Genomic DNA, 27333 nt, shown 5'->3' with positions numbered 1-27333 from the left:
TTATAGCGGGTCAGAAGAATACCTTTCAAAATGACAAACTGTAGCCCGAGTACGTATCCATCTCTGGTTGGGTCCGGCAAAATCTTTCTTTGTCATGTAAATTTGTATGGGAGTGCCGACGATGCATTCTCCAACAACATTCAAAAGCAATGTCAGATGTGTAAAATGTGACTCATTAATCCATCCATTCATCACGCGTACAGTGCAAAATGGAGGCGTGGAGCCAAGTAAACCCTCTTGGCTGTGCGGCACCAGTATTTTCCATTACGTCATTAAAGAAGAGGGTCCTGTTTCGGTGCTATGTACTTGTCCCTAAGTAAGAATTATTTCTAACAGGGTCAAGCATATGCCAATGTTTTGAACATGCTCAGATCAGAGAAGATGGCTCAAAAACTTGCTTAGCCGGAGGCCGTGGCAAGAGTTGGTGTTGAAGAGAATAAAAAAATATTTTGAGAGGTTGTGGGCCAAGTTTGATCACTGTGCAAAATATGACCACTGCCACCATTGTTTGATCCTTGCAGACATTTGCTCCTAATACCATTCCCCAAATTTTCGTTAATGCGATGGATACAACATATAGAAAAAACTACTTTTGTACCTTTCAAGTGTACCTTACCCTTCGACAGTCAATATTTGTGTTAGGACCGCCGTTTAAACACTTTACGAATCACACGTAGGTGAATAATGGCATACGAGAATCATGTATGTGATTTTTGTCCAGCGTCCCTACCTTTGAAAACAACGCTCATCTATCGAAAGTCCAGATAGACGTCATTCGGGGAAAGTCATTCGGCGCAGTCCATTGCAATATTCCGGTTAAGGCGTTGTTTGTAAGTTAAAAAGGCGTAGAAGTCACAGGTTATAATGATATACAGTAGAAGCCAGTTAATTGCACAACGGATTAACGCACACTTCTGTTAACTGCACGGATTCCCAAAATCCCAAACTGGTGTGGTCCAGCTGGATAACTTCGCATAATTGCACCAGCCTGATAATTGCACGAAATTCACTGGCAAATAGGCCGTGCAATTAAGCGGCTTCTACTGTACTAGAATTGTTCATTTATACAGTACTGACAACAAGTCGTTATAGACTTCTATAGTGTTCATGACCTTAAAAAACAACTACCGATTTTCCAGCCCGATAATGTTCAGGCTAATTAAAGTCACTATTTCTGTTTAAACGGCCTTTTTTTTCAACGCTCCACAAGTCTTCTGTATCTTATATTGGTATTCAGGAACCTTTTCTACGTTGTGATCTAAGACTTACAACATTCTGCAGCATCCCTACTTTAGCTAACAAGACGCACCTGTCAATTTTCTAGATGACCTCCGTACGGGGGAAGTGTATAAAAACCTTCAATCGGCGCAGGTAACACTCCTGTGCAGACGTCGTTTTCAGAACCCGTAGAAATTAATTGTAGCTTATAAATGATATCCTACAATTTTGCGTATCGTGAAACCGAGCAACAATCTCAGTTGACTTTCTACAGTGTCCTGAACTTTAGAACAACCCGGAACTATTGGTACCATTTTTCCAGATCCTCTCCGTTCGGCGAAAGCGTGCAAGAACCCTGCAGTCGGCGCTGTCAAAATTTCTGCTAGGATATTGTTTTTAAAACTCTAAACTTTAGGCATTAGTATGTTTCTGATTTTACCTAATTGGTATTTGTAAGATAACGGCCTACAGTTGAATACAAAATCATTCACCTCCTCTTACATTTTATCTCAGCTTATTTATCAATTTTTCATTTAAAAAAGTTTTTCAGTCGAAACCCATGAAATACTTTTATATGTGATAACGGTCGTCACAATTCTATTACAGTATTCTACCAGTCTCCCCCTCCCCGCGCACACACACACAGACACAAATCTCTTTTTTCCAGTAATTGATTGATTATACTGTTGGGCGTTGTCCTACACGTCGTACCAATTAGAGGTAAAAGAAGAAGTAAAAATTGGCGTAAAGCTCACAAACGATTTGCATGAATGCATATTTTACAAATGACGTGTTGCATGTCCGACAGGAACAAAGAACAGTTAGACTTTTTATCCATGTCTAATTGATACAGTTGTAGGTAATGGAATTTGGCCTTGATATGACCCCGCAAACTGCATCTAATGTCAGATCACAAAGTGACACGTTAGTTGTTCAGCCAAGCCAAGCGAGACAAAAAACAGGAAATGATGTTTGTTCAAATCACACATGTTGTTCAAGAATCACGAGCCGGGCTTCCAGTAACAGCGGAATGGCACAAACCGGCGGCCTTTGAAGTATACAAACCAAATATCCTTTCCTGTGGGGCCGGAGTGGTTCAGAATTCTCAAAGCCCATTTTCGTTACCTTGACGTTAATAAAGTGAGTTAGCGTTAGCTTTACAAATAAAACATTTTAACAACACGTCCTCCGTAAATCGTAACGCCAGGCCAGCCCCGTGAAAACCACGGAGGTGTGCCTCTGGCACTTTCAGTTTCACGAAGACGAGAGACACGTGGCACACCTGTGATCCTGACATGGTCTTGTCAAACTTGTCTGTCATGTCAGAGCGAGTCTTAACTATGACAGGCCAGATGTAACCTTGAGAGATCATTTTTCCTCCAAGAAGACAGGAGGCCGGTACTACGTTTTTGTAAGCATGGTATAATATGCGTCGATGAAGGTTACGGATATACTAGTATATGCTAAAAAGCAGTTACTGATGCCTAGGTTACACATAGCCGAATTTGGCTCCCGACTCTCTCCCGACTATGGTTAGGGGTGATTCGAGAGCTAAGTCGGCTGGCATTCGGCTGAGTCGGCTGGCGCTCGGCTGAGTCGGCTGGTGTTCGGCTGCGCCATCCGAAAATATTAATGTTTTGAAATGTTCAAAACATTCGGCTGTAAATGGCAGGTCTGGAATGGGTTGGTTGGTGGTCGGCTGGTGTTCAGCACGGTCGGCTAGTGTTCGGCCATGGCCGTGTTCGGGAGTAAGTCAGCAGTCAGTTTTAACTGCTTAACCAAGTCATAAACACGCTGACTTACTCCCAGCTTGTTTTCAACCTATCAACGATTCACCCCAAAACCGTAGACAAATCTCTGCTAACTCAATTCCAAGGGCGTAGGCGAATCACCCCCGAACTTCACACGACCGACATCCAGCCAAAAACTAAAAGAACCAAAAATGCCCTATTAGAGCTATCTGTGAGCCAACTTTGATCTTTTGGTAATGTTTACAAGATAGAAGAAAGGCTCATTTTGATTAAAAAACGAAAATGGCCACTTTTTTAAAGTCGCTGATTATGTCCAATTCAAGTTGTGAGAGGGTCAGCAATCGGTTAGGAATCAGTCAGGAGTATTTCGGCAGTCTGCGGCTAGAGGTCGGGATGGTTAGTTAGCATTCGGCACACAGCCGGGAGTAAGTCATTTATTGGTCGGGAGATGGTTAGGACATGTTCGGGACATGTTCAGCGCTAAAAGATAGGTGTGGCCTAAACTGGTCCGACTGCTCCCGAACACCAGCCGACCTGAGTCGGCTAAGGATCGGCGGGTATTCGGGAGCTAAATTCGGCTATGTGTAACTTAGGCTTCAAGCAACTGGATTTAATTTTGGAAACGGTCAGACTTAAGCTGTCTAATAGGAAACATGTAAGACGAATTCTGGCTGAAGACAATTTGAATTCCAATAGAAACAAAGGTAAGGCAAAGTCAAACTAAAAAGAATTTGGATTTCAATATAAACTACAGTGGCACTTGACATGTCCGGGTCATATAGGAATTTCTAGCCACGGTGTGTCCGGTGCCGAATATCTCCAATCATTGAATTCCCGGACATGGCCATATCCGGTAGTTTGCACACACTGCGTGTCTTGAGAAGTGGTTGAGGAGATTTTGGTGCGTATTCGAGGGATAATTGCTATCAATGCTTTTAAAAAGAAAATCGAAACAAAATCAGGCAGTTCTAAAACCACAGGTCAGACTAGAACAGACGAGAGGTGGGTTAGTAATCTTAGTGGTCATACTCTTACAGAACCAGAGAAATCCCTACTCTCTAAGGGCCTACATTTTGCCCAAAGTACGTATCCTTCTCTGGTTGGGTCCAGTAAAATATTTTTTTGTCATGTAAATTTATATTGGAGTGCCGGTAATGCATTCACCAACGACATTCAAAAGCTTAAGCAATGTCAGACGTGTAAAATGTGACTCATTCATTAATTCATTCATACAGTGCAAAATGGAGGCGTGGAGCCAAGTAAACCCGTTTGGCTGTGCGGCACCAGTATTTTTTCCATTACGTCATTAAAGAAGAGGGTCCTGTTTCGGTGCTATGTACTTGTCCCTAAGTAAGAATTATTTCTAACAGGGTCAAAAAATCAACATATGCCAATGTTTTTTACATGCTCAGATCAGAGAAAATGGCTCAAAAACTTGCTTATCCGGAGGCCGTGGCAACAGTTGGTGTTGAAGAGAAGAAAAAATATTTTGAGAGGTTGTGGGCTAACTGGGATCACTGTGCAAAATATGACCACTGCCACCATTGTTCGATCCTTGCAGACATTTGCTCCAAATATCGTTCCCCAAATTTTCGTTAGTGCGATGGATACCACATATAGAAAAACTACTTTTGTACCTTTCAAGTGTACCTTACCCTTCGACAGTCAATATTTGTGTTAGGACCGCCGTTTCAACACTTAAAGAATCACACGTAGGTGAATAATGGCATACTAGAATCATGTATATGATTTTTGTCCAGCGTTCCTACCTTTGAAAACAACGCTCATCTATCGAAAATCCAGATAGACGTCATTCGGGGAAAGTCATTCGGCGCAGTCCATTGCAATATTCCGGTTAAGGCGGCGTAGAAGTCACAGCTTATAATGATATACCAGAATTGTTCATTTATACTAACAACAAGTCGTTATAGACTTCTATATTGTTCATGACCTTGAAAACAGCACGATAAACTACCGATTTTCCAGCCCGAAAATGTTCAGGCTACGCTCCACAAGTCTTCTGTACCTTATATTGGTATTCTAGAACCTTTTCTACGTTGTGATCTAAGACTTCCAACATTCTGCAGCATCCCTACTTTAGCTAACAAGACACACCTGGCAATTTTCTAGATGGACTCCGTTCGGGGGAACATAAAAGCCTTCAATCGGCGCAGGTAACACTCCTGTGTAGACGTCGTTTTCAGAACCCGTAGAAATTAATTGTAGCTTATAAATGATAGATCTATCCTACAATTTTGCGTATCGTGAAACCGAACAACAATCTCCGTCGGCTTTCTACAGTGTCCTGAACTTTAGAATACAGCCCGGAACTATTGGTACCATTTTTTTCAGATCCTCGCCGTTCGGCGAAAGTGTACAAAAACCCTGCAATCGGCGCTGTAAAAATTTCTGCTAGGATATCGTTTTCAAAAACTGTACTTTTTAGGCATTAGTATGTTTCTGATTTTACCTAATTGGTATGTGTGAGATAACGGCCTACAGTTGAATACAAAATCATTCACCTCCTCTTACATTTTATCTCAGCTTATTTATCAATTTTTCATAAAAAAAAGTTTTTCAGTCGAAACCCATGATAACTACTTTTACATGTGATAACGGTCGTCACAATTCTATTACAGTATTCTACCAGTCTCCCCCCCCCCCCCGCGCACACACACACAGACACAAATCTCTTTTTTCCAGTAATTGACTGATTATACTGTTGAGTGTTATCATACGCGTCGTACCAATTAGAGGTAAACGAAGGAGTTGGCGTAAAGCTCACAAACGATTTGCATTAATGCATATTTCACAAATGACTTGTTGCATGTTCCACAGGAACAAAGAACAGTTAGAGTTTTTATACATGTCTAATTGATACAGTTGTAGGACGCCAACGTTAACCCACGCTAACCTTATAAGGTAATGGAATTTGGCTTTGATAACAATGACCCCGCAAACTGCATATTTTGTCAGATCACAAAGTGACATGTTAGTTGTTCAGCCAAGCCAAGCGAGACAAAAAACAGGAAATGATGTTTGTTCAAATCACACATGTTGTTCAAGAATCACGAGCCGGGCTTTCAGTAACAGCGGAAAGTCACGAAGCGGCGGCCTCTGAAGTATACAAACTACAAACCAAATATCCTTTCCTGTGAGGCCGGAGTTGTTCAGAATTATCAAAGCCCATTTCCGTTACCTTGACGTTTAATAAAGTGGGTTAGCGTTGCCGTCCTTCACCTGTACAAATAAAGTATTTTAACAAGACGGTCATCCGTAAAACGTAACGCCAGCCCAGCCCTGTAAAAACCATAGAGGCGTGCCTCTGGCACTTTCAGTTTCACGAAGACGAGAGACACCTGACACACCTGTGATCCTGACATGGTCTTTTAGGATACGTTCGGCAAACGAGTCAATTAACTCCTGTTCTTTCAGTTTGTAGACAGGGACCCTATTTGGAGACGGTCTCACTAAATACCGAAAACAACTCTAGAAAATACCGAAAACAACTCTAAAAATATCGAAAACATCTTGAAACCGCCGAAAATATGCCAAAACAAGCATAAACAACCAGTCAGAACTCGAAAACAGCCGGAAAACAACTCGAAAACTGCTTATTTCTATTTTATTGTTATCTACTGGTTACTATCCCTTGAATTATTTTCTCCACGGCCGAGGGAGAGAATGGGGGTGATTCTGGATCAAGGATTCCGACAGAGGGGATGTAGCCTGTGTAAACACCTTTCCATCACACGCTGCTTTATGGTGCAGAGCAGAATCCTTTTTTGATCATTTAGTTTAATCCAGATATGATTCCAGAATATGGGGCCTCTGTGGTAATACACGTTTGTGGTTTGTCCATTTAAACTGATTTGTTGTGGCAGCGGAAATGCGTTATAGTTGACCAAGAAATATACTGGATTGTTTTGGTTGCTGGAACAAAAAATGTAGTACACATTAGGTAAATAATATCAGAAATTGCCAGCAGTAATTACTAAGCAAATTTTTTACAAGTCGGGTCATAGTAGTGACTGCGATTTCTTGTTGTGACCACTACTGCACTCCGCCCCCACCGTAACCTCTGCTTAGAGTTACAGAATAGATGCCAAGTATTATAGATATTTTGCGACGGTATGTGGGTAGGTGTTTAGAAGACAAAAGTCAAGATCAAGGTCGATTTTGGGCCCTCTTATTTGCGACCTTGGTACTGCATCAGAACTTCAATTTTTGCATCTTTTGACCTGAACATGCTATGGTCTTGTGATGCAGAGTTGTACATAATGTAGTGCAAATTATGCAATTTTTGACTTAATTTGCATACTTAATGAGGAAAATCTATATTTCCAGTGTTTCCCATATTCCACGTAAAATTTGCGAGAAGTCGGATATTTTTTTTACTCTGACCCACCATTGTGGAGCCCAGATATCTAACAGAGAGAAAAAAAAAACATTTCTTCCACCATTATATATCTAAACCAAAATGATGTCAGTCCATACGGACTTGGATATATGCACGTGTAAATGGGGCTTTGGATAGCATTCACATCCACTATGTACAATTTTTTGGAACTTGAGGGAAAATGCCTTACCGTGAGCTCACTCTCTTGGCCAATTATTCACCTTACTTTATTGTCCAAAATACCCCAAATACCCTTCTTTTATAAGCAACGGATATAGTTACCCAACGGATAAAGGTGAACTAGTGCTACATATTGCCCTCTTGTTGTCATTTATTTCAAGTCTCTTTTCAGGTGGTATAAGACGCAAAAAAAATACAAATTATTGCCATTTTTGATGACAGTCCATCAAAAGACGTGACACGAGACTGAATGACGGAGGGCTGTGTGATGTGCCCAGGATGATGGTCTAACAACACTGTTTCGAGTACTCGAAAAGTAAGCTGTTCTACTGCTGTACTAGTGTCAGACCCCCGACACACTACCCGACACACTAGAAGATGCGATCGCTGATCATGAGAGAGATCTGACAGATCGCTCACGAGATGAACAATACTTTCCTAAATCTTGTGTTTTTTTGTCTTTTTACTAATAAGTTTATTGCTGCTTTTTGGCCAGGGAGAAGCTTCCCGAAAGACAGGTACACGTACTGTATGTAGACCGTCATAAGCGATGAAAATTGGATTTGTGTGAAGCTTGATTTATAATTGGAAACTGATACACAGTGTGCAATTTGAATGACAAAAAAAGAAAATATTACATGTATAGTTCTCAATTTTGAAATTCGTTGAGCGGTCTGTCAAATGTTTTAGTCGCTCATCCGTTGCAGCTTTTTGGGGAAGTTATAACCCGTTTGTAAGGGGTGTTTTGCCAACGTTGCTAACCTAAAGAGCTCTGTTGACGATTTCTCTTACCAATCTTCAACTTCTCTGCAACTCTCCGCCCAGGTACATCTCTCGTGGTTGCCATCACGTACAACGCGTCTTTTATACAGACGTATAAAGGCGTAAAACAAACAAGCCCATTGTATTTCATCATGCCACATACACGAACCTCAAAACACATCGCTCTAGAAACCAGTGAAAGTGCACGCACACACAGGACACACCTTAGAACTACAACTCTTCGACTTTGTACGCTGTAAGTGCAAGTCATGATGGGCAATATACGGAGTAAGTGGTATTGACCGGTGTACTGTTAATAGCTTATAGCATTCTAAAACACTGTGAAGCCGTTCACTTAGTACATTTTCCAGAACAGAAAGACTTTTAATTTTTTTTCGTCAGGGAATCAACGGGTGTCGAAGTGTTCTCAATACTTTGTTTGATCTCAATCTCAATCTCAATAAAATACTGGACAAGGCCCTCAATTAGAGCATCACATCCAGGTGAATTGTTGATTTGGACAACAATTTGAATAACTTTTAATAGAAAGCTATTCTGTAGCGTTTCAACTATAGGCGGTACCTCTCAACACCCGCCATCTGGGTGATGGTAGTGCCTCTTGATTCGAACTTAAAATCAGCAATCATCATGCTACAAGTCTTTCACGGCCCGTCCCCTTATGATAAGTATCTTAGGATTGGTTGCGATGATTTTTGATGTGATAGATAGTTCTTATGCTCTGGAAGAACTGACATTTAGTTTGGGCCTCTTAGTGGCTAGTTTTGGAATTGCAGGGGCATTGTTGATGAAATGTTCCGCGGAGGATAACTCAAGAGAGGAACAATGGATTGTCCTGATATTTGGCATGTAAGTATCTCGGACAAAGAAGTATGCACATCCACTCACTGAAATATAAATTATGCAAAGTAGGAGGAAATGTGATTAATTTCTGAGAATATTTTATCATGGTAGTTGTTGTAATTTATTTCTTGTCGCTGATATGATGTAGTCTTGACATTTTGGGGGGGGGGGGCGTGACGAGTTTAAGCCCCCTACCATTTGATGTTTGAGCTGCAGGAGCATTTTTGTCAATACATTCCAATGAGGGTGTAAGAGGAAAGGAACATTGACACATTGGTACCATTTTGGGCATGCGCCGCCAGCGCTCAGGGAATGTCTCGGAGGATGCAAGGTCTGTCTTGTCCGGTTTGTATGTTTTATTACTCCAGGATGGAGTATTATAGCTTCTGATGGTGTATTGTAGTTGTAATGCATTACGCAGCTAGCTACCTGTATCTCACTATCACTCTGCTTTCGTAACTATGTAGTCTGGTATGTCGTCTGATTGTATGTGCGAAATGATGCACGTTCTTCTTTTTCCACCATTGAAAGTAGCTGTTTATAGAACTAATGCAATTTTTCCGAAATCACATATTTTCGACGTAAATAAAGAGAAAAGTGTATTTGTTTTTTTAGTCCTAGCAGTAGTATTAGCGAACGGTCCCTCAGATGCAGAGGGACACGCAGTACAGGTTGGAGGCCGGCTAGCGAGCGGTCCCTTCTGACCCGGTGGGAAAGGGTTTTTCCCCCCCCGGGTTTTTCCCCCCCCCGGGGGGGAAATCCCTAGGGTTTTTGCCCCCCCCCCCCCCCCCCCCCGGGGGGAAATCACTAGCGATTTCGCCCTCCCCGGTTAGTGATTTCGCCCCCCTACCTCGCCCCCCTTTAGGGATTTCGCCCCCCCCCCCCCCAAAAACGGGTTTACATGATATTTTAGAAGTTGATTGGTATAAATCACACAATGCAGTTTCAAAATGACATAAGTACACGAGTTTGATACATAACTCCATCCATAGTATTAATATTCACGTAAGTACATGGCAATAAGATAGTTGAACTTGTTTCAGACAAGGAGGGTTGGGTCCCTTGTATTCCCTTTATTGCATGTACCTGAGTCTCGACATGAGATATATTTCATTGTATTCACCTGTCCTCAAGCAACCTATATATCTCCAATATGAAGCCTCTATTATGAATTGACCACAAAAGAACTATGTCATGTCTTTATTGATTATGCAAATAAGGTATTCATTAGAATAATGCATATTTTGGTGTATGCACCTGGCCAAGGGGTATCTTCACCTCCAATATGACTGTTTTTCTAGTATTTAGGAACTGGTGTTTTACCCGTGTTTCTTAAGACTGGTACTTTACCAGTTTTTTGTAGCATTTAGCAACAGGTATATGAACTTGTGCGTAGATAGTGTTTATAATGAGAAACTATTATTCAATTGTGTTTTTATTAGTGCTTTGGAAATGTTTTCTGCACAAGAAAGAAAATACTGTGACAAATTGAAAACATATAGCTGACGTATTCCGTGCCATAGACGGTGTTGATTTATACGTTCACAATAGCATTGTTTTCTATGCCACCTCTGCCATGTCAGCTGCAAAAAGAAATGTCCTTTCAATGTAGTGTTTGCACCGAACAAGGTATGACATCTTACGGTAATAAGGTACCATATAGGTACCAGGTAACACACCAACTATGTTACTCCCAGGTGCAGTATAGTATCAGGTAGTGCACCTAATATGTAGTAACCAGCAGCTGCTCTTAAGACCCCTCCGAGGAATACTAGTAATGTTGGGGGGGGGCGAAAACGCTAAAGGGGGGCGAAAACGCTAGTGATCTCGCCCCCCGGGGGGGGCGAGATCGCTGGGAGGGGGGCGAGATCGCTGTCACACCGGTTTCAAATCAGAGCGGCCACGGAAAATAATAGCATACAGTGGAAGCCAGTGAATTGCACGTCGGGTAAACGCACACTTCGGTCAATTGCACGGAATCCCCAAATCCCGTGGTGGTACGGACCAACTGGGTAACTTCGCATTATCGCACACGCCGGATAGTTGCACGGAATTCGCTGGCAAATTGGGTGTACAATTAAGCGGCTTCCACTGTATTATGGAACAGGTCATTGATGTCCTTGGACTCTTGTTAGGTCGGCGCTATGTGCTGCTTAACACATAGATTCATAAAACAGCTGTGCCCATCAGATCAGACTCTGCAGAAGCAGATGCTAGAGTCCGGATTTCTAGATCAACATAATATATAGTGTTCTGCTCTAGGCCGGAAGTACCGGTTTGTTCCGTGACTATGAATAAGCGACATCTGCCGATAGCGAGCCAAAGTGCAGCCAGGGTTTCCCGCCAAGACGATCACGTGACCCCGCAGTCTCGCGTGTTCGTGACGAGACCAGAAATCAGAAACCGGAACTGACCGCTCGCAGCCGGCAAACGCCGAGAAAATACCGAAATTTGGGAAATTTCGGGGCACAGCCATGCCGAAGAGGAAGGTAATAAATGTCATGTATTTTCTATGTACTCTCATGGCTTTTGTATTGCTGGTTTTATGTCGTTTATCAGCATTTTCTGACGAAAGCAAACCACGATCAGCGATCCGAACTGTGCCACGATATGGCTTCCCTGTTGTCTGTTTACCATTCCTTGCATGTATGATATGGGAGAAATCGTCAGACAGAATCGTCTACTGGATATTTTTCGTGGCATGGCATGTACTTGGGGTGGATATGAAGCAAAAAAATTGTACGTAAACCTGGCAAGAAATGTATACAATCCCTCTGGAAGTGATCACGCATCCAAGATCCTTTCTGTTATCTGGACGAGCTCCGTCGTTGGTTGTTTCTTTGTGACACAGTTTTGTTGAGGGAGGGTCAGTCGGCTATGGCGGTAGTTTAATCAGGAATGCGCAGAGTCGTTCCGTATGCAGACAACGTTCTGTCTCGCCGCAGAGTGTCTGGAAACGGTTGTCGGGAAATATAGCATTCGCTGTGTATGGGGATGAACACCCCTGGGATGATAATGGTTCGCTCTGGTGGTCAAAGGTCACGCGCTTGCTGCACAGTACGCTGGGCGAGTTCATTTGGTTTGTAGGGATAAAGTTAATGTAGGAGCGAATACTTGTGGTAGTGTATTTACTATTAATCTGTTTATGATTTTATATCTGTTATATTACTGGCATTGGTTAGATTTGAATCCTGGTATTAAAAGGTGATCAAAGACAAACACCTGTTCTTTTTCATGGTGTGATTTTTTTTGTGATTTGAAGTTGTGGTGCACTTCCGGAGTAAAATGATAGGTGGCTCTTTGAAGAGCATTGACAACTCTCAAGCACAAGGAACCAAGAGTTAAATACCAAGAGAGACTATTGACTCAAAAGCGAACCATGTGTTACTCAGCACCAAGAGACCACGTCTAGCGAAATAATAGACGTTAAACGAGGACAACAACAACAACAACAACAACAACATAATATCATGCATCTGTTATGTAGCCAGAACTGCTGAAGAAAAAAGCTCACAGATTGTTTAGAAAAAAAGACTGAAGAGGCAGAAATTGGCCAAGTGTTATGAGCCACATTCTGCTTCTAACAGATGTAAGTTACATTCTTATCCTTGCACATAAATGCATTTAGAAAGTATTAATGTAGCCTGGTATCAAGATGTATTATAGCTTCCAAGACTGCGAAGAGGACAGAAGAGACTTGGGAGATCTTATACGTTTGGATGCCAGTCTAGTATCATGTATATCTCTCGTTCCTTGCTCATGTGCTTCATCGCTGTAAAAATTCTCCTCCCAGCGGCAGATGAGATATATTATAATAGCATCCAAAAAATACATAGTAAACAGGAGAGACTTGGGACCTATAATACGTCTGAATACCAGGCCAGCATTAATGTGCATATCTAGTTCTATGCATGCGTGTTTCATCTCTGTGACATTCTCCACCCAGCGCCAGACGAGAAGCCAGAGTAGCTCGGCGTTGGACTTCACCACCGAGGACTTTAGTAATTGCACGCAGGACTAAGGACTGTGATGATCAACGTGCATATCTAGTTCTGTACTCGTGTGTTTCATTGCTCTTACATTCTCCTCCCAGCGCCAGACGAGAAGCCAGAGCAGCTCAGAGTCGGATTTCACCACCGAGGACTCCAGTATTAACGTGCAGAACTAAGGATTGTGATGATTAACGTGCATATCTAGTTCTGTACTAGTGTGTTTCATTGCTGTAAAAATTCTCCTCCCAGCGCCAGACGCGAAGCCAGAGCAGCTTGGCGTCAGACTTCACCACCGAAGACTTTAGTAATAATGTGCAGGACTGAGGCTGGTGATGATTAACGTGCATATCTAGTTCTGTACTCGTGTGTTTCATTGCTGTAAAAATTCTCCTCCTAGCGCCAGACGCGAAGCCAGAGCAGCTCGGAGTCGGACTTCACCACCGAGGACTCCGATGCCTCCATCGACGTGGAGTCGGACGACAACCCCGGCAGTCGGCGCGTCACGCGGGGCAGCGCCAAGAAGCTCAGCCAAGGTGAGGCTCAGACCTTAAGGACAGAAGACTAATCCCATAGCTCTGCCCCCCTTAAAGAGAAGAAATGAAAAAAAAAATCACAAAAATGCAAATATTTAAAAGACATGTAGCCAATCTCTGATCAGTGTCACTGCTAATTCAGTAATTGCCTGTCTAATTGTTTGAACTGCTTAATGTGGCTTTTGGAAATTTTCGAGTAACACTGAAATCTAGAAATAACTTACTCAAAATACTCATACATCGTAACAGCCTCCACAAGCAATCTTGTGCTTGACGTGTGTGGTTCAGAAAAATACTATGTACAGTCTCTGAAAGAGGAAAAGTATGTGTGGCGTGGGAACATCTTGTTGAGCTGCCAGTGGCACTTAGACTAACAGAATGATTTTGGCGATGGACCACAAATGTACGTTGTGGTGCCTGCCATTTGTTGTACAAATCAAATGTAAAATAAGGCCTTTTTTCTGATTTTTCATTTTCTGAAAAACGTAAGAGAGTAACAGAGTTTTAACTAAAGCTTGCATGCCTTGTATAAGCTAACAGTGACATCTAAACTACCGCAGGTGCCAAGCCTCGACAGAACAAGGGCTCCTCTCCAACAAACCAAAAGCTTCAGACTGCTCGAAAGCTTTTCCAGCAGTCTAGGCTTGCCGGGAAAACATCCGCCGAGTCTGCAGCAGGGAAACCCCCCGCTTTACGGGCCTCACTGTCCCACACCACCACACCTGCACGCCGTAGGTCCATCCAGCTAAAGCTATCCCCCTCTAGCCTCCTCCTTAGACGGCCCAGCCCGGGAAAGGCAGCACCCAAACCCCCAACACACCCTCCTGGCATGCGGAGGTCCCTGCATGCTGTTAGAGGTGGGGTGAGACTTGGTAGGGGTAGAAACTTGCAGGCCACTCCAAAGAGAGGGCAGCCGAACGGAAGACTCAGCCCCGGAAAATCCCCCAAAGGTCTTCTCAAGAAACTGTCAGGTAGATCCCCCCAGAATCTGATCAAGAAACCCACAGGTAGATCACCAAGATCTCCTAGAACCCCAGTCGGTCTGCCCAAGAGATCAGGCTCTGCTGGGTCACCAAAGTCCCCAGCTTCTCTACCCAGAAAATCTCCAGCTAGACCCTCCCCAAATAAACTGCTCAAGAAATCCCCAGGTAGATCACCGAGGTCACTCAATGTCGCCCTAGGGCAAGCTGCCACCAGATCCCCAAGATCCCTTGTCGCTCTGTCCAAGAAATCCCCAGCTAGATCCCCCAATGGTCTGCTGACGAAATCCCGAGGTAGATCACCAAGATCTCTCAAAGGTCTGCCGGGGAAGTCCGCAACCCCGAGATCCCCCCTCGCCCTGTCCAGGAGACCGGCGGGTCGACCCCCGCGTAGGAAACCCCGCCGACCTGTATGTGCAATATCTCTCTCCTCAGGTGATGCCGCGGATCAGGGGGAGGAGTACGGTACCCGCTCCCGCTCCTCCATCCTGCACCCCAGCCAGCGCGCCACGCCCGCCTCCCCGAGTCGCCACGGCGTCGCCAAGGCGACCTCGTCGGAGTCGGAGTCCGAGGGCCTGGCGGAGGATGCTGGGAGGAGGAAGGGGCTGAAGAGGACGGCCAAGGCGATGAGCTACTACGGCTCGCCCCCCAAACGGCACCACCTGGGGGAGACGCGCTGCCCCATGCCGGGCTGCGACTCCATGGGTAGGTCTTTATTTATTTATTTGTTTTACCAGAGTTACATCGCTCAGGCTTCAGCCTGTTTTTCAGGACTCCCTGGACACATATAGAAACAGACACCATACAATACTTGGGAACTACACAGTCACAGAACTTAACTTAGGAATAAGATAACAGTGAAAGTCCTGTCAACATTATTACTGCATCAGTCCGTTTTGATAGTCTGATGGTCATGTGTTCTTTGTATCAATGTGATCCATGGGTAGGTCTGATAGTCATGTGTTCTTTGTATCTATGTGATCCATGGGTAGGTCTGATACATGTAGTCATGTGTTGTAATCTTTGTATCTATTTCATGATGTCGTAAAATCTGAACTGACCAGTATACCCACCTCTTTACCCATTGACAACAGTAAGGGTAGTACTGGTACAGAAATTTCAGGTCCGGGTCTGATCAGGTCCAAAGGATCAGGACCTGAACTTGGACCTAATTCAGTTTTGGAAACTTGTGAATGGACAACACTCAACAATGGTCCATTCCACTACAGAAATCTGTTTGTTGGAGTATTTGAGTCCCACTGGCGTTGTAAAATCCTACAAGGCTAACTACCAACTGCTAACCAGTTTTGTACCGATACAATGTACCGATACCCACCCCTAGACAACAGCCTTAAGAACCCTGCAGCTGTCTATAGTGACCACCTGAGTACTGCCTGGCCAATGTGCCCACTTTTTGGTGGTACCTTAGATAGTTAGATAATGCCATGGGTAGGTCATATGTTCGATAGTCATATGTTCTTTGTATCTGTTTGATGATGTAGTCAAACCTGCACAAGTGATCAGGACCGCTGCATTACACCATGTAATGATTAGTGGGTAACTTAGTTTTCTGTCACCTGGTCACTGGTAAAGTAGCAGACACCCTGTGGTGTTCAATTACATAATGTAGCAAGTGGCAGGACAACTGGAGGGGCTGGTCACTGTATATATATGAATATGTCTGCTCAGCACTTTGTTGGGCTAGACCATGTGAAGGTTAACATTTTGTATTTGCTTGCAGCTGTTCCCTTTCTAGTTTTTTTGTTGTTGCTTTTATTCATTCTCATTTCTGGAAATCTGAAGCTTCAATCCATTTCCCACCAGGCCACTTCACAGGGAAGTTTGAGACCCACTGGACTCTGTCCGGCTGCCCGTTGTACCACAACCTCACCAAGGAGGAGTGTAAGGTAAGTCAGAGTCAGAATCATCACACAACTGTTGGGAATGGGAGCAAGATGCCACCCTAGTATGTTTACTGGGATTGCCATGCTCTGTCTTCCGTGTGTTGGAGCCCTAGTTAAGTAAATAAGGATAGCACCTAGGGTAGCTGTAAGGTAAGGGTATAGTATAGTATACAGCAATTGTGCTCCTATTTTTGTTGTGCTCTTGGGAAACAAAGGCACTTAACATGAACGGTGAAAATGTGTCCCAAGCTTCAGATAGTAGGGATGCCCTCAAGGAAGGAGCATAAAGCGAAGAGAGCCACACCTCCAATGTGTAAAGAGCCCACCACACACAGCAATAAGAGTTAGGGTGACCAGTCAATTTACCTTTGCAGGTTATATTGTATAAAAACTTGTGTGTTAAGTCGGGAGGTGTGTTGACAAGTCATACAATGCAAACAACCAGGTTAGACATCCAGGTATAAGATACGGCAAATAGCAGTTACTCAAGCAACTGGATATGATTTTGGAAACGGTCGGACATTTCAGATAGTATCCACTAACTTTCTGAGGAGATCTTGTTGAAGAGCAAGTTTTACACATTAACAAAATGGTGAGAAAGGAACGTTAAGACAAATTCAAGGGACTTAAAACCTGCTTTTCTAGATTTCCCCTGTGCCAAAGGTAATGGATACTATCTGAAAAACCTTTCTGAAAAACGTTTCCAAAATCACATCCAATTGCTTGAGTAACTGCTATTGAACATCCAAGTCTTGTTGTGGTTGCCACAGGTCCGAGCAGTGGACAGAGAATCAAAACAGAAAGTTCGAGAGAAAATCAAGAAGGAGGTTAGCGACGATGCCCACATGGCCCTTAGAAACCCTGTAAGTTCCACCCGAAGTGAATAACGACTCCTGCTCTCTCCTTTCTGCAGCTTACAATCTCACCTCTAACCTCTCATCTCTCAAATCTGGTCAAAATGGTCATTTTTTTCTAACTAACTTACCGCCAGTTAACCCTTTAACCAATGACAAGCTTACCTTTCTGCTTTCTGAACCTTCCTGCCAATGTATTTTCAGGCGACACCTATTTGATTTATTGGTTCTCATATTTGTAAAGAAAAGATGCTGAACTATAACTATAAGATCAACGTGAAAACAGAGTGAGTGGAAAGTGTGTACCCTGGTATACTTAGGGAGTGAACAAGGTACAAACTTTCCATATTGGTCTTTCAGTTCCAGTTCTGCATCATTTTTTTATATATCATATGAACAAGAACCAACAGATTAGATTGTTGTGGCCTGAGGATCACCCTGTTAGCATAACACAGCTAATTTTATCTCTGTCTAACATTTTGGTTTATATTGGCAAACCAAGGTGAAGAATTCAATTTGTGTTACTCAAATAAACTTCCATCGTAACCTCCGAGTCTCCTCAAAATGTTAACAATTAGAGTGCCAACAGTTAATAAATAGTCTGGTTCACATCGCACTTTATGTTTGGGACTTTATCACTAACCAGCGATACCTATTGCTGCAGTGCAATGTGAACCAGTCAGAATTGCGCTACCGAGGAAGGTGACAGCAAAACGTCTGTGGAAATAAAACAACGGTTGTGTATGGAGAGTCTCTTTATTCATTGACTTACAACCAGACAAAACCATTTGCGGAGTCTAGTTTGGTGTGTCCTGGGTACAGCCTGCAGTAATGACACTAAGCCATGTCTCCTCACAGAGCCCCACCCGGAGCCAGAAGGAGTACAAGGAGAAGGTCAAGGAACAGCGCAAGGTCAAGCCGGTCATCTCCGAGGAACAGAAGGAGAAGGCCAGACAACACAAGTACGTCACTTTATTCTATTCTTTCAATTTTTTTGTGATTATTGCTGATGTAAACTGTATCTCTGTTATACACTTTGCCTGACCCTTACCTCTTTCCCTCATGGCTTCAATGAAAAGTGGTCAGCAAGTCAATTTGAGCTTTTCATGGATAAACAAAGGTTCAAACAACAAACAAAGAAGACTGGAGGCCACTTCAAGATTACATGTTCCATGGAAAGTGTAACAGTGTCTATTCTCTATATGTCAGAAACAATAACGAGTAACAATTAACTTGAGAACCAAGACTTACCCAATTCTGGGAGCATTCCCTACCAGAAGTACAAAATGCTATACAAGCAAGCTTTCAATAGTGAAGATGCATCTTTTCAGTTTTTTTTTTTCATTGGAGACTTGCTGTATTTTTGTTGTCAATAGTATTTTGTTGTTGTTGACAGGAAAACCCATGAGAACAACAGAGAGCCGCTGTTAGAAGGGCTGACGTCACAGTACGACCTGGAACTGTTCAGAGAAGCCCAGGCCAGAGCTGCTGAAGACATGGTAGGTCACAACCCCTGACCTCTAACCCCAACCCTAACTCTTGCCTGTATAGAAAGGCCCTGGCTAAAAGAACCCACCACACTTGTCAAAAAGAGTAGTGTACCTTCCTGTTGTGATTGAATGCAGAGAAATCTGTCTGGATCATATGCAGCTTGTGCTCTTCAGTACAAACCTGGTGTTTTTTGCGATGATGCAATTTACCGGGTATGCAATACAAACAGACAAACAAGTTTGCAACTAGAAAGGCCGACATTTGCTTGAGAGCAAATACAGCATATTTCAGCCATCTCCCTCCCCATGCAACAATAGACTATTTCAAAATCACCCATTTGAAAAATCACTTTTACTAATGGCGGTTTAACCCAAAAATGAATCTTACAAAATTCCCCCGTTCAACTTCAAGAATGGACTCCAGTGCACCCTATGTGAATTTGCACAATAGACCAGTCCAGAAATACTCCCACTGAAACCTTGGCCTTTTGAATAAGAAACCAAATCCAAAATTGAATTCAGCAAAAAAGGTCCCAGTGCATGAAAAGGTATAATAGACCAGTCTAAAAACACTTCCACTAAAAATTGAATTTTGAATCATCACCACCCGTCCAAACTGAATTTGAAAAAATCCCCCTTCCGTGTGCAAAAAATGGATTCTTCCATGTAAAGTAGAGCAGTCCAAAAATACATCCGCTAAAATAGGACTTTGACATAATCACTGAAGTCCCAAAAATGGATTTAAAAAAAAGCCAATAGATTTTTAAAAAATCCCCCCTCCATGCAAGAATGGACTCTTCCAGCACACCCATTTAAAATTGCAAATTAGACCAGTCCAAAATAACCCTGCTGAAAGACTTTGACAAACTAGAAGTCACCAAAGTCCAAAATATGAATTTAAAAAAATCCCCCCTCCGTGCGAGAATAGACTCTTCCAGCACACCTTCTGTAAAACTGCAAAATAGACCTGTCCAAAAATACACCCACTGAAAGACTTCACCAGTCCGAGGATGAATTTTAAAAAAAATGAACCCCTCCGTGTAAGAATGGACTCTTCCAGATAACACCGGACTCGCTGATTGGCTGTCACCCTCCCCCCCCCCCCTCTTTAGGATATAGATTCAGGCTAAGTGATTGGTTACCTATCTAATTAGATTAAATAGACATATATGCCAGAAGGTGCAATCTGCAGCTGGGGTCAACGACCTTAAGGTCATTGACCCCTGTGGCTATTGGAAAAAAAATCCCCAAATCTATCATTTTGACGTAGTCTATGACAAAAATTATACATGTGTCATTTGAATGAATATCTGGTGCACCATTTTACCAAAATTTAGGTCATTTGGTTTTAAAACCAGAGCACAAGAGCCAAAAGTGTACTTTTTGGTCATAAAATGGCCAAATAATCGTAAAATTAAGCATTTTGTTGTACTGTATGCCTCAACTGTTAATGAATCCATGTGCGCATATGTCTAGGGCACTCCTATACTAAATTTCAGGTCATCCGGTTCTAAAACCAAGGTACAGGAGCCAAAAGTGTCCTTTTTTGGTCAAAAAATGACCAAAAAATCGCAAAAATAAGCATTTCGTTATACTGTACACCAAAAGTGGTATTGAATTTGTATGGGGGAATTATCAAAGCACATCTGTGACAAATTTCAGCTCATTCGGTTATAATACCAGGGTACAGGGGGCCCAAATATACAGTTTTGGTCTTAAGATGACCAAAAAACCTTAATAAAATCATTTTAAAGGTAGATATGAAAAAAATGAAAAAAACGTCTGGGGATATTGACCCACTCTACCCTTGTGTCAAATTTCAAGTCAATCGGTTCAGGAACAACGGAGATACCGTGTTCCGAAGATTTGACAGGAGAAAGAAAGAAAGAAGAAAGAAAGAAACATTACGAATACAATATATTTCACCATACCTATGGTATGGCTGAAATATAATAAACTGATTATCATTGTTTCAGGAGAAGAATGTGGCCCTAACCCCTGACCTCTAACCTATACGCTTTACCCTAACCCCTGACCCGTTCATTTATCGTTATTGTTCCAGGGGAGACGCCAGAATTACAGTTTTCTCCAGTAATACATGTAATCCAGTGGGAGAGTTGAGGAAAGAAATATGCAATTATCTCAAGAATCAAAAGTTCAAGCCATACAAACTTACCCTCAAATGATAGCCTACTATGCCCAGTCTCAACAAATTCATTTGCAAGAATTTCTGTACGGTTAATCTTTTGATACACCCCCCAAATTAGAGCCCTTGGATTGGCCCGTTTGGCTCAAAACAGCTATCTGGCGATGATACCACTATTTCAGGGGGGTGCGGAACCACCCACAATGGAGAAAGGTCATTATTTTACAACCAATTCAACAAGTTCAGATTCTTTCCTACCGCAGCCACTCCCCAAATGCCCAGATTTCACATAAAATCTCACCAAGAAAGTCTTTTAATGGTTTAAAGCCTTGTTTTTATTTGAGCTGTCTCACCAGGTGCTAATTCTTTTTTTCCCCTACCAGGAGAAGAACATGGCCTTCCAGGAGGCTGAGGTCATGGTAGTTCACACCCCCAAACCTTTGACCTCTAACCCCTGACCTATTTATCGTGATTGTTCCAGGAGAAGAACGTGGCCTTCCAGGAGGCTGAGGTCATGGTAGTTCACACCCCCAACCTTTGACTTCTAACCCCTGACCTGTTTATTGTTATTGTTCCAGGAGAAGAACGTGGCCTTCCAGGAGGCTGAGGTCATGATAGTTCACACCCTTGACCCTTTACCTCTAACCCTAATCCCTGACCCATACATTTAGCGTTATTGTTCAAGGAAAACGTGGCTCAGGAGGCTGAGGTCATAGTAGTTCTTACCCTAACCATGACCTGTATATATCATTATTGTTCCAGGAGAAGACATGGCCCTAACCCACTAACCCTTACCCAAACCCCTGACCTTTAACCCATAACCTCTGACCTATTTATTTATCGTTATTGTTCAGGAGAAGAACGTGGCATTCCAGGAGGCAGAGGTCGTTGTACTTCACACCCTTTGACCTCTAACCCTTACCCTGACCTGTTTATCGTTATTGTTCCAGGAGAAGAACGTGCCGTTCCCGGAGGTGGAGGTTCAGCAGGGGGCGCTGTTCGAGGCGGGGCTGAAGACGATCCAGTTCGGGCGGTTCGAGCTGGACACCTGGTACTCGTCGCCCTACCCCGAGGAGTATGCGCGGCTGCCCAAGCTCTACATCTGCGAGTTCTGCCTCAAGTACATGAAGAGCGCCACCATCCTCAGGAGGCACATGGTGAGGACTGGTCTGCCAGTTATGGCTTAGGTCACCTTTCAAAACCGGTTCCCGGCTGGAATGTTTTAAGAAACGAAAATTTAAAATGTATTAGAAATATACACATGAATCATGCACATGAATCTTATTTTGACATTTTGTGTATTTTGATTGCTTTTATATGATACTTTTCGCTCCTGAAAGCTACCCGGCCAGGCCTCAGTTTGGAAATGTGACCTAAGCCTATACTGGGCCACAACAGTCAAAGTCGGGGTTTGGAGCGACAGGGTGGGGGATGTTGTAAAGAGGTTGAAGTTAAAGTGTGGTATTCAAAGGCTATCTGAGGGGGAAAGTACTGTCTGAATGGTCATAGTAGCAGCCCCAGTTCATCTGAATGTTATGCATGTCAGAGAATCTTATTCCTGGGATTATGTGAGAACATGGAGGCCCAGTGCCCCTCTTACCCTCTTTACTTAGCTAAAATGCACATTTTGAAGTCAGAATACTAGAAACCATACAGTTTTACACCTAACTGCTCTGCATATTTTTTAACAGGGCATGTTTCCTTTGATATCTTGGGCATGTTTTCTTTAATATCTGGGTATTTTTAATTCTATCAAGACTTGTAACATTTTTATTTCTTTGTTAAAAAGGCCAACAAGTGTGTAACAGTACCCATATTGCCTACCCCCATGCCAAGTGTGTGTCCAGACACCCCCCCTGTAACACTTCCTTTATCCCCCCTCCAGGCCAAGTGTGTATGGAGACACCCCCCTGGAGATGAGATCTACAGGAAAGGCAGCATCTCTGTGTTTGAGGTGGACGGACAGAAGAACAAGGTGAGATGGCAGCGAGGGTCTCTCTTAAAACCTGAACTGTGTAGATTGTGTTCCAGTTAAAATGTTCCTGTATAATAGGACAAACAAGTTTTCAAATAGCCTGACTCTGGAAGGTTATCTTTTTGTGGAGATATCTTTGTTAAAATACACTAGGAATTCTCTTTCCCAACTTACAACACACGCGTTGATATGTTTGTGACTGGTTAAAGTGTAATTTATGATGCAAAGTTTGAATTTTTTTTCACAAACCCGTGTTGTTTATATTTCTACTTTATATTCCTAATTTTTTTGCAAAGTGCAGTTTTTTTAGTCTTGACGTTCTGTGTTAGAAATGTATTCCCAGAACTTGTGTCCTCTACTTTGACTAGTTTCTGTATTGTATTGTACCTGAACTTAAGTATGATTTGTACATTTCTATTATGTGCAGTATGTTTCCTAGTCTTCTGACAGACTACATATTCATATGTCTTGGTACAGATCTACTGCCAGAACCTGTGTCTACTAGCAAAGCTGTTCCTGGACCACAAGACCCTGTACTACGACGTGGAACCCTTCTTATTCTATGTCATGACAGAGGCAGACGGCACGGGGTGCCATGTGGTCGGCTACTTCTCAAAGGTACTTTTGGATTCTTTATTTATTTATGAATCTATTATTTCTGTTTGTCATGTTATATTTGTATTGCATAGCCCCTTAAGCCCATGTCAGACCTTTATGGGACCTTCCAGTAACTTCACTTCCGACCACTCCCCAAACAAGGTTGGCACTGGGCCTGGAGTAACCTGGAATCTATCTTATGGTAGTGCTATAGCTAGTTGCCCCTCTGATGACATCCAAGCAGAATATGACTTACCTGAGTTTGATTTTTTTCAACATTTATGGTCAGCTGGGGCAGCTAGCATTTAAAGACTGGTAGACGACCACCTTGACTTTTTGTCTTTATTTAATTTTCCTGATATCAATCCATTAACCAAGTTTTGTGTATCAAATGTATTATTTTCCTGTCCACAGGAGAAGAATTCCTTCCTGAACTACAACGTATCCTGCATCCTGACCCTGCCCCAGTACATGCGGCAAGGCTTCGGCAAGATGCTTATAGATTTCAGTAAGTAGTCTTCTCTTATTCTATCTTAAAAGAACGTCAGACAGACTCCCTCAGTAGCTTACAGATGTGACCTTTGTGGAAGGGACTGTCATTCTTGTATAGGACTGTTTAGCCGAGGCCAATGCTGTATGGATTATGCAAATTAGTATATCATCTTGATTGACATATTTGATTGACAGGCTACCTCCTGACGCGGGTTGAGGAGAAGACGGGATCACCAGAACGACCTCTGTCCGACCTTGGGCTAATTAGCTACAGAAGTTACTGGAAGGGCGTTCTGCTGAAATATCTACACGAGCACAAACATGACAGGGAGATCTCCATCAAAGGTTTGTTTGTTTTTTTGTTTGTTACTAGAACAGTGTTCTGCTGAAACATCTGCATGTACACAAACATGACAGGGAGATCTCCATCAAAGGTTTGTTTGTTATTTTGTTTGTTACTGGAAGGGTGGACGAGCAGTTCTGTCCAGTTGTTCACACATATTCTCCCCTACTTGGAGCAGCCACCTCAAGTCACCAACAACCATTTTCGTTGGTCCCTTTAGTGGTTGCTGAAACCATGTTAGCTTGCACAAGTGCACAAGGACGCAGATTGATCCGAAGCATCCCACTCTGGGTCTGAACGTGTTATTTATTATGTAGTGCTCATGTTAATGCTGTGTGTGTTGTTCTGATGTCAGTGCTGTGTTTGTTTATTTCCAGACCTGAGTACGGAGACAGGAGTGAACCCGTATGACATAGTCAGCACCCTGCAGGCCATGAGCATGCTCAAGTACTGGAAGGGGAAACACATCGTGCTCAAGAGACAGGTGAGACCAGGGGACAGTTTGAAATGGGGGGGGGGGGGGGTATGTGGAGATATACTAGTATGTATACCACACAGGGCTGCTGCCAGCTTTAAATTTTTTCATCGCACCCACTGCTTGGAAGCCCTTTGGTTATTTTTTCTTTATCGTTTTCAACTTTTTATCCTTTTCATGTCATGGAGTTCAGGGTTTTTCACACAGGGTGATATTTTTGTCCATCCCATTCCAAACAAGCAAATTTCCATTCCTGGATGGATTGACTTGCCCTGGAGACAGCCATGATATGATGTGTGGATAAGTCATATACCACTACAGTATACTACATATACTACTATACTACATAGAAGTCATACCAGCAACCTTCCTTCCTTCCCTCCTTACTTCAAAAATACCTAGCTGATCGATAGGTCAATAACTACTCAGCTACCTTCCTCAAGGCCTGAATAGACTTAACTACTCCTTGCTGCAGGAACGTTACAATCCCAAACATTTGCCATCACTAGTTCATTGCTTCACCTTCTGGATAAAGTTAAACTCTAACTTCCAACACAAAAATTGGATTTACCCAAATCCTCAACTGTTCAACTCCAGTCATTGTCAAGGAATGACATTCCTTGAAAAAAGTCCAATTTTTGTGTTGGAAGTTAAAGTTTTACTTTATCCAGAATGACTTCTACCAACACAGATGAACTCTCTAGTTGATGTTCCACCTTGTTTGTGTTTTCTCCCAGGACTTGATTGACGAGTACCTTAAGAAGCAGGCGAGCAAGCCCCCAGACCACAAGGCCATCGACCCCAACTCCCTGAAGTGGACTCCTCCCGTCACTACCAAGAGATGAGGGGGGGTCTATCATGTTTTAAACCTTGCAGCACCTCCCGTCACTACCAAGAGATGGGGGGGGGGGTCTGTTATGTTTTAAACCTTGCAGCACAGATAACTTCAGTGCTTAACTATGGGCGTACAGTACCGATCAGGGCACGGTATAACAGTGCACAACCACGGGGTACTCACAGCATGCAACACAGTTATGTGTTGGATAGCAGGATTATTCGTACACAACCAAAACAAGATTACTTGTACACAACCAAGTACATGTACTTGGTTCAAGGCCTCCAGTAAGAAGGCGACAGATGGTCTCCAAAACGTCAGACTTGAATAAAGTACAAAAAGTTTTGTTATCTAGTGACTTAACTACCTGATGAAACTGTTCAGGGTTGTTGTGTGTTATGCACTGTTATTTTCCAAGGACTGGGTAAAAGAAAGAGTTCTTTGCGCCCCCTAATGTATAAATGTTTGATAGAAACACAACAGGTTAATGCAACAACTAAATAAGACCTTCTGTGCATAAACACAACACTAACAAAATGAACTAGAGCATGAAATGAGCTTGATGCTGCCCATCCTAAAAATCTGACAATGTACTTCTGACTATTGCTGTTTTTTTCACATAACTGTTAGCGAACAGTTATTGTAAGTTACACATGTATGTCTGCTTTGCTACTATTAATAGAGGGGCAATCTCCAAGCAGATGCAGGGGTGAAAAAAATGGATAATAGAGGAAGAAAGTGGAAGCTGCATTGGGAAAAATGTTCTGTGGAACAAAATGCGAAGTCCTGGTTTGTAAATTCAAACTGCCCCAGTGTGTATAGACTATAGGCTATTGTACATACGTTGTGAGAACATTGTGTGCTATATATGTGTCCTACCTACAATGTATTCACCAGGTTGACATGAAATGTGTACAGGAACAATTGTTTTAAAGAGAAATGGTGTCGCACATGGCAGGGTGGAACCATTTTAACCTTCTTTTGGCTGCATCAGTGTGTTAGGCTATCGTCACATTTCCAAACTGGGGCGCGACTGGGCTGTTTGTGGAAACGAAAAATAGAAATGTATACGTAAAAAATATACGTGAATAATGCACACGACTATTCTCTTCACGTCTTGTGTAGTTTTTGTGTTTTGTATAACATACTTTTAACTCCCAAAAGCTGCCCGACCAGGCCCAGGTTTGGAAATGGGACATATGCCTTACCAGTTCAATTTGTTACCGAAAGGCTCACCTCAGCTAGTAGAAGGTTAAACTAGTTTGTCTGCCTGTGTTGGAAAATGTTTGTAGTGTAAATTGATTGTGTTTGTTTGATAGCCTGAAAGTAGCCTCCCTTGCAGACGTCTGTACTGTCGGTGTTTATTTTCCCGGGTGGTGCTGGTTCTAGCCTGACTAAAATCGCGCCCCTAGCAGCCGGCCCTACGATTGCCGCCGCCCTAGGAGGGGGTCATTAAGCCCAGCCAGCCGGAGCTTGTGTAAACACAGGCTAGTGCTGATTCCTGACATTTATTGGGCTAAGGTTCTCTTGAAAAGGGAACGCTCCC

General features: G+C 42.8%; 1 protein-coding gene across 2 annotated transcripts; it reads left to right on the top strand.

Moving 5' to 3' along the window:
- Nucleotides 1-11507: 11507 nt before the first annotated feature.
- On the top strand, nucleotides 11508-26891 carry LOC118414441 (histone acetyltransferase KAT7-like). 2 transcript variants are annotated; one of them, XM_035818482.1, is made up of 14 exons: nucleotides 11508-11660; nucleotides 13561-13696; nucleotides 15112-15381; nucleotides 16501-16583; nucleotides 17351-17443; nucleotides 18293-18396; nucleotides 18831-18933; nucleotides 22021-22227; nucleotides 22956-23045; nucleotides 23523-23663; nucleotides 24057-24150; nucleotides 24330-24479; nucleotides 24855-24961; nucleotides 25690-26888. In XM_035818482.1, the coding sequence occupies exons 1-14, from the start codon at nucleotides 11646-11648 to the stop codon at nucleotides 25795-25797; spliced, it is 1701 nt and encodes a 566-aa protein (XP_035674375.1). In that variant the 5' UTR covers nucleotides 11508-11645; the 3' UTR covers nucleotides 25798-26888. The 2 variants fall into 2 exon arrangements, with proteins under 2 accessions (XP_035674375.1, XP_035674383.1); XM_035818490.1 differs by lacking the exon at nucleotides 17351-17443 and having other exon boundaries at nucleotides 25690-26891.
- The last annotated feature ends 442 nt before the right edge of the window (nucleotides 26892-27333 follow it).

The sequence above is a fragment of the Branchiostoma floridae genome, chromosome 1 (genome assembly GCF_000003815.2).
Source record: "Branchiostoma floridae strain S238N-H82 chromosome 1, Bfl_VNyyK, whole genome shotgun sequence".
Classification (NCBI taxonomy): Eukaryota; Metazoa; Chordata; class Leptocardii; order Amphioxiformes; family Branchiostomatidae; genus Branchiostoma; species Branchiostoma floridae.
This window is presented reverse-complemented; position numbering and strand designations above follow the sequence as displayed.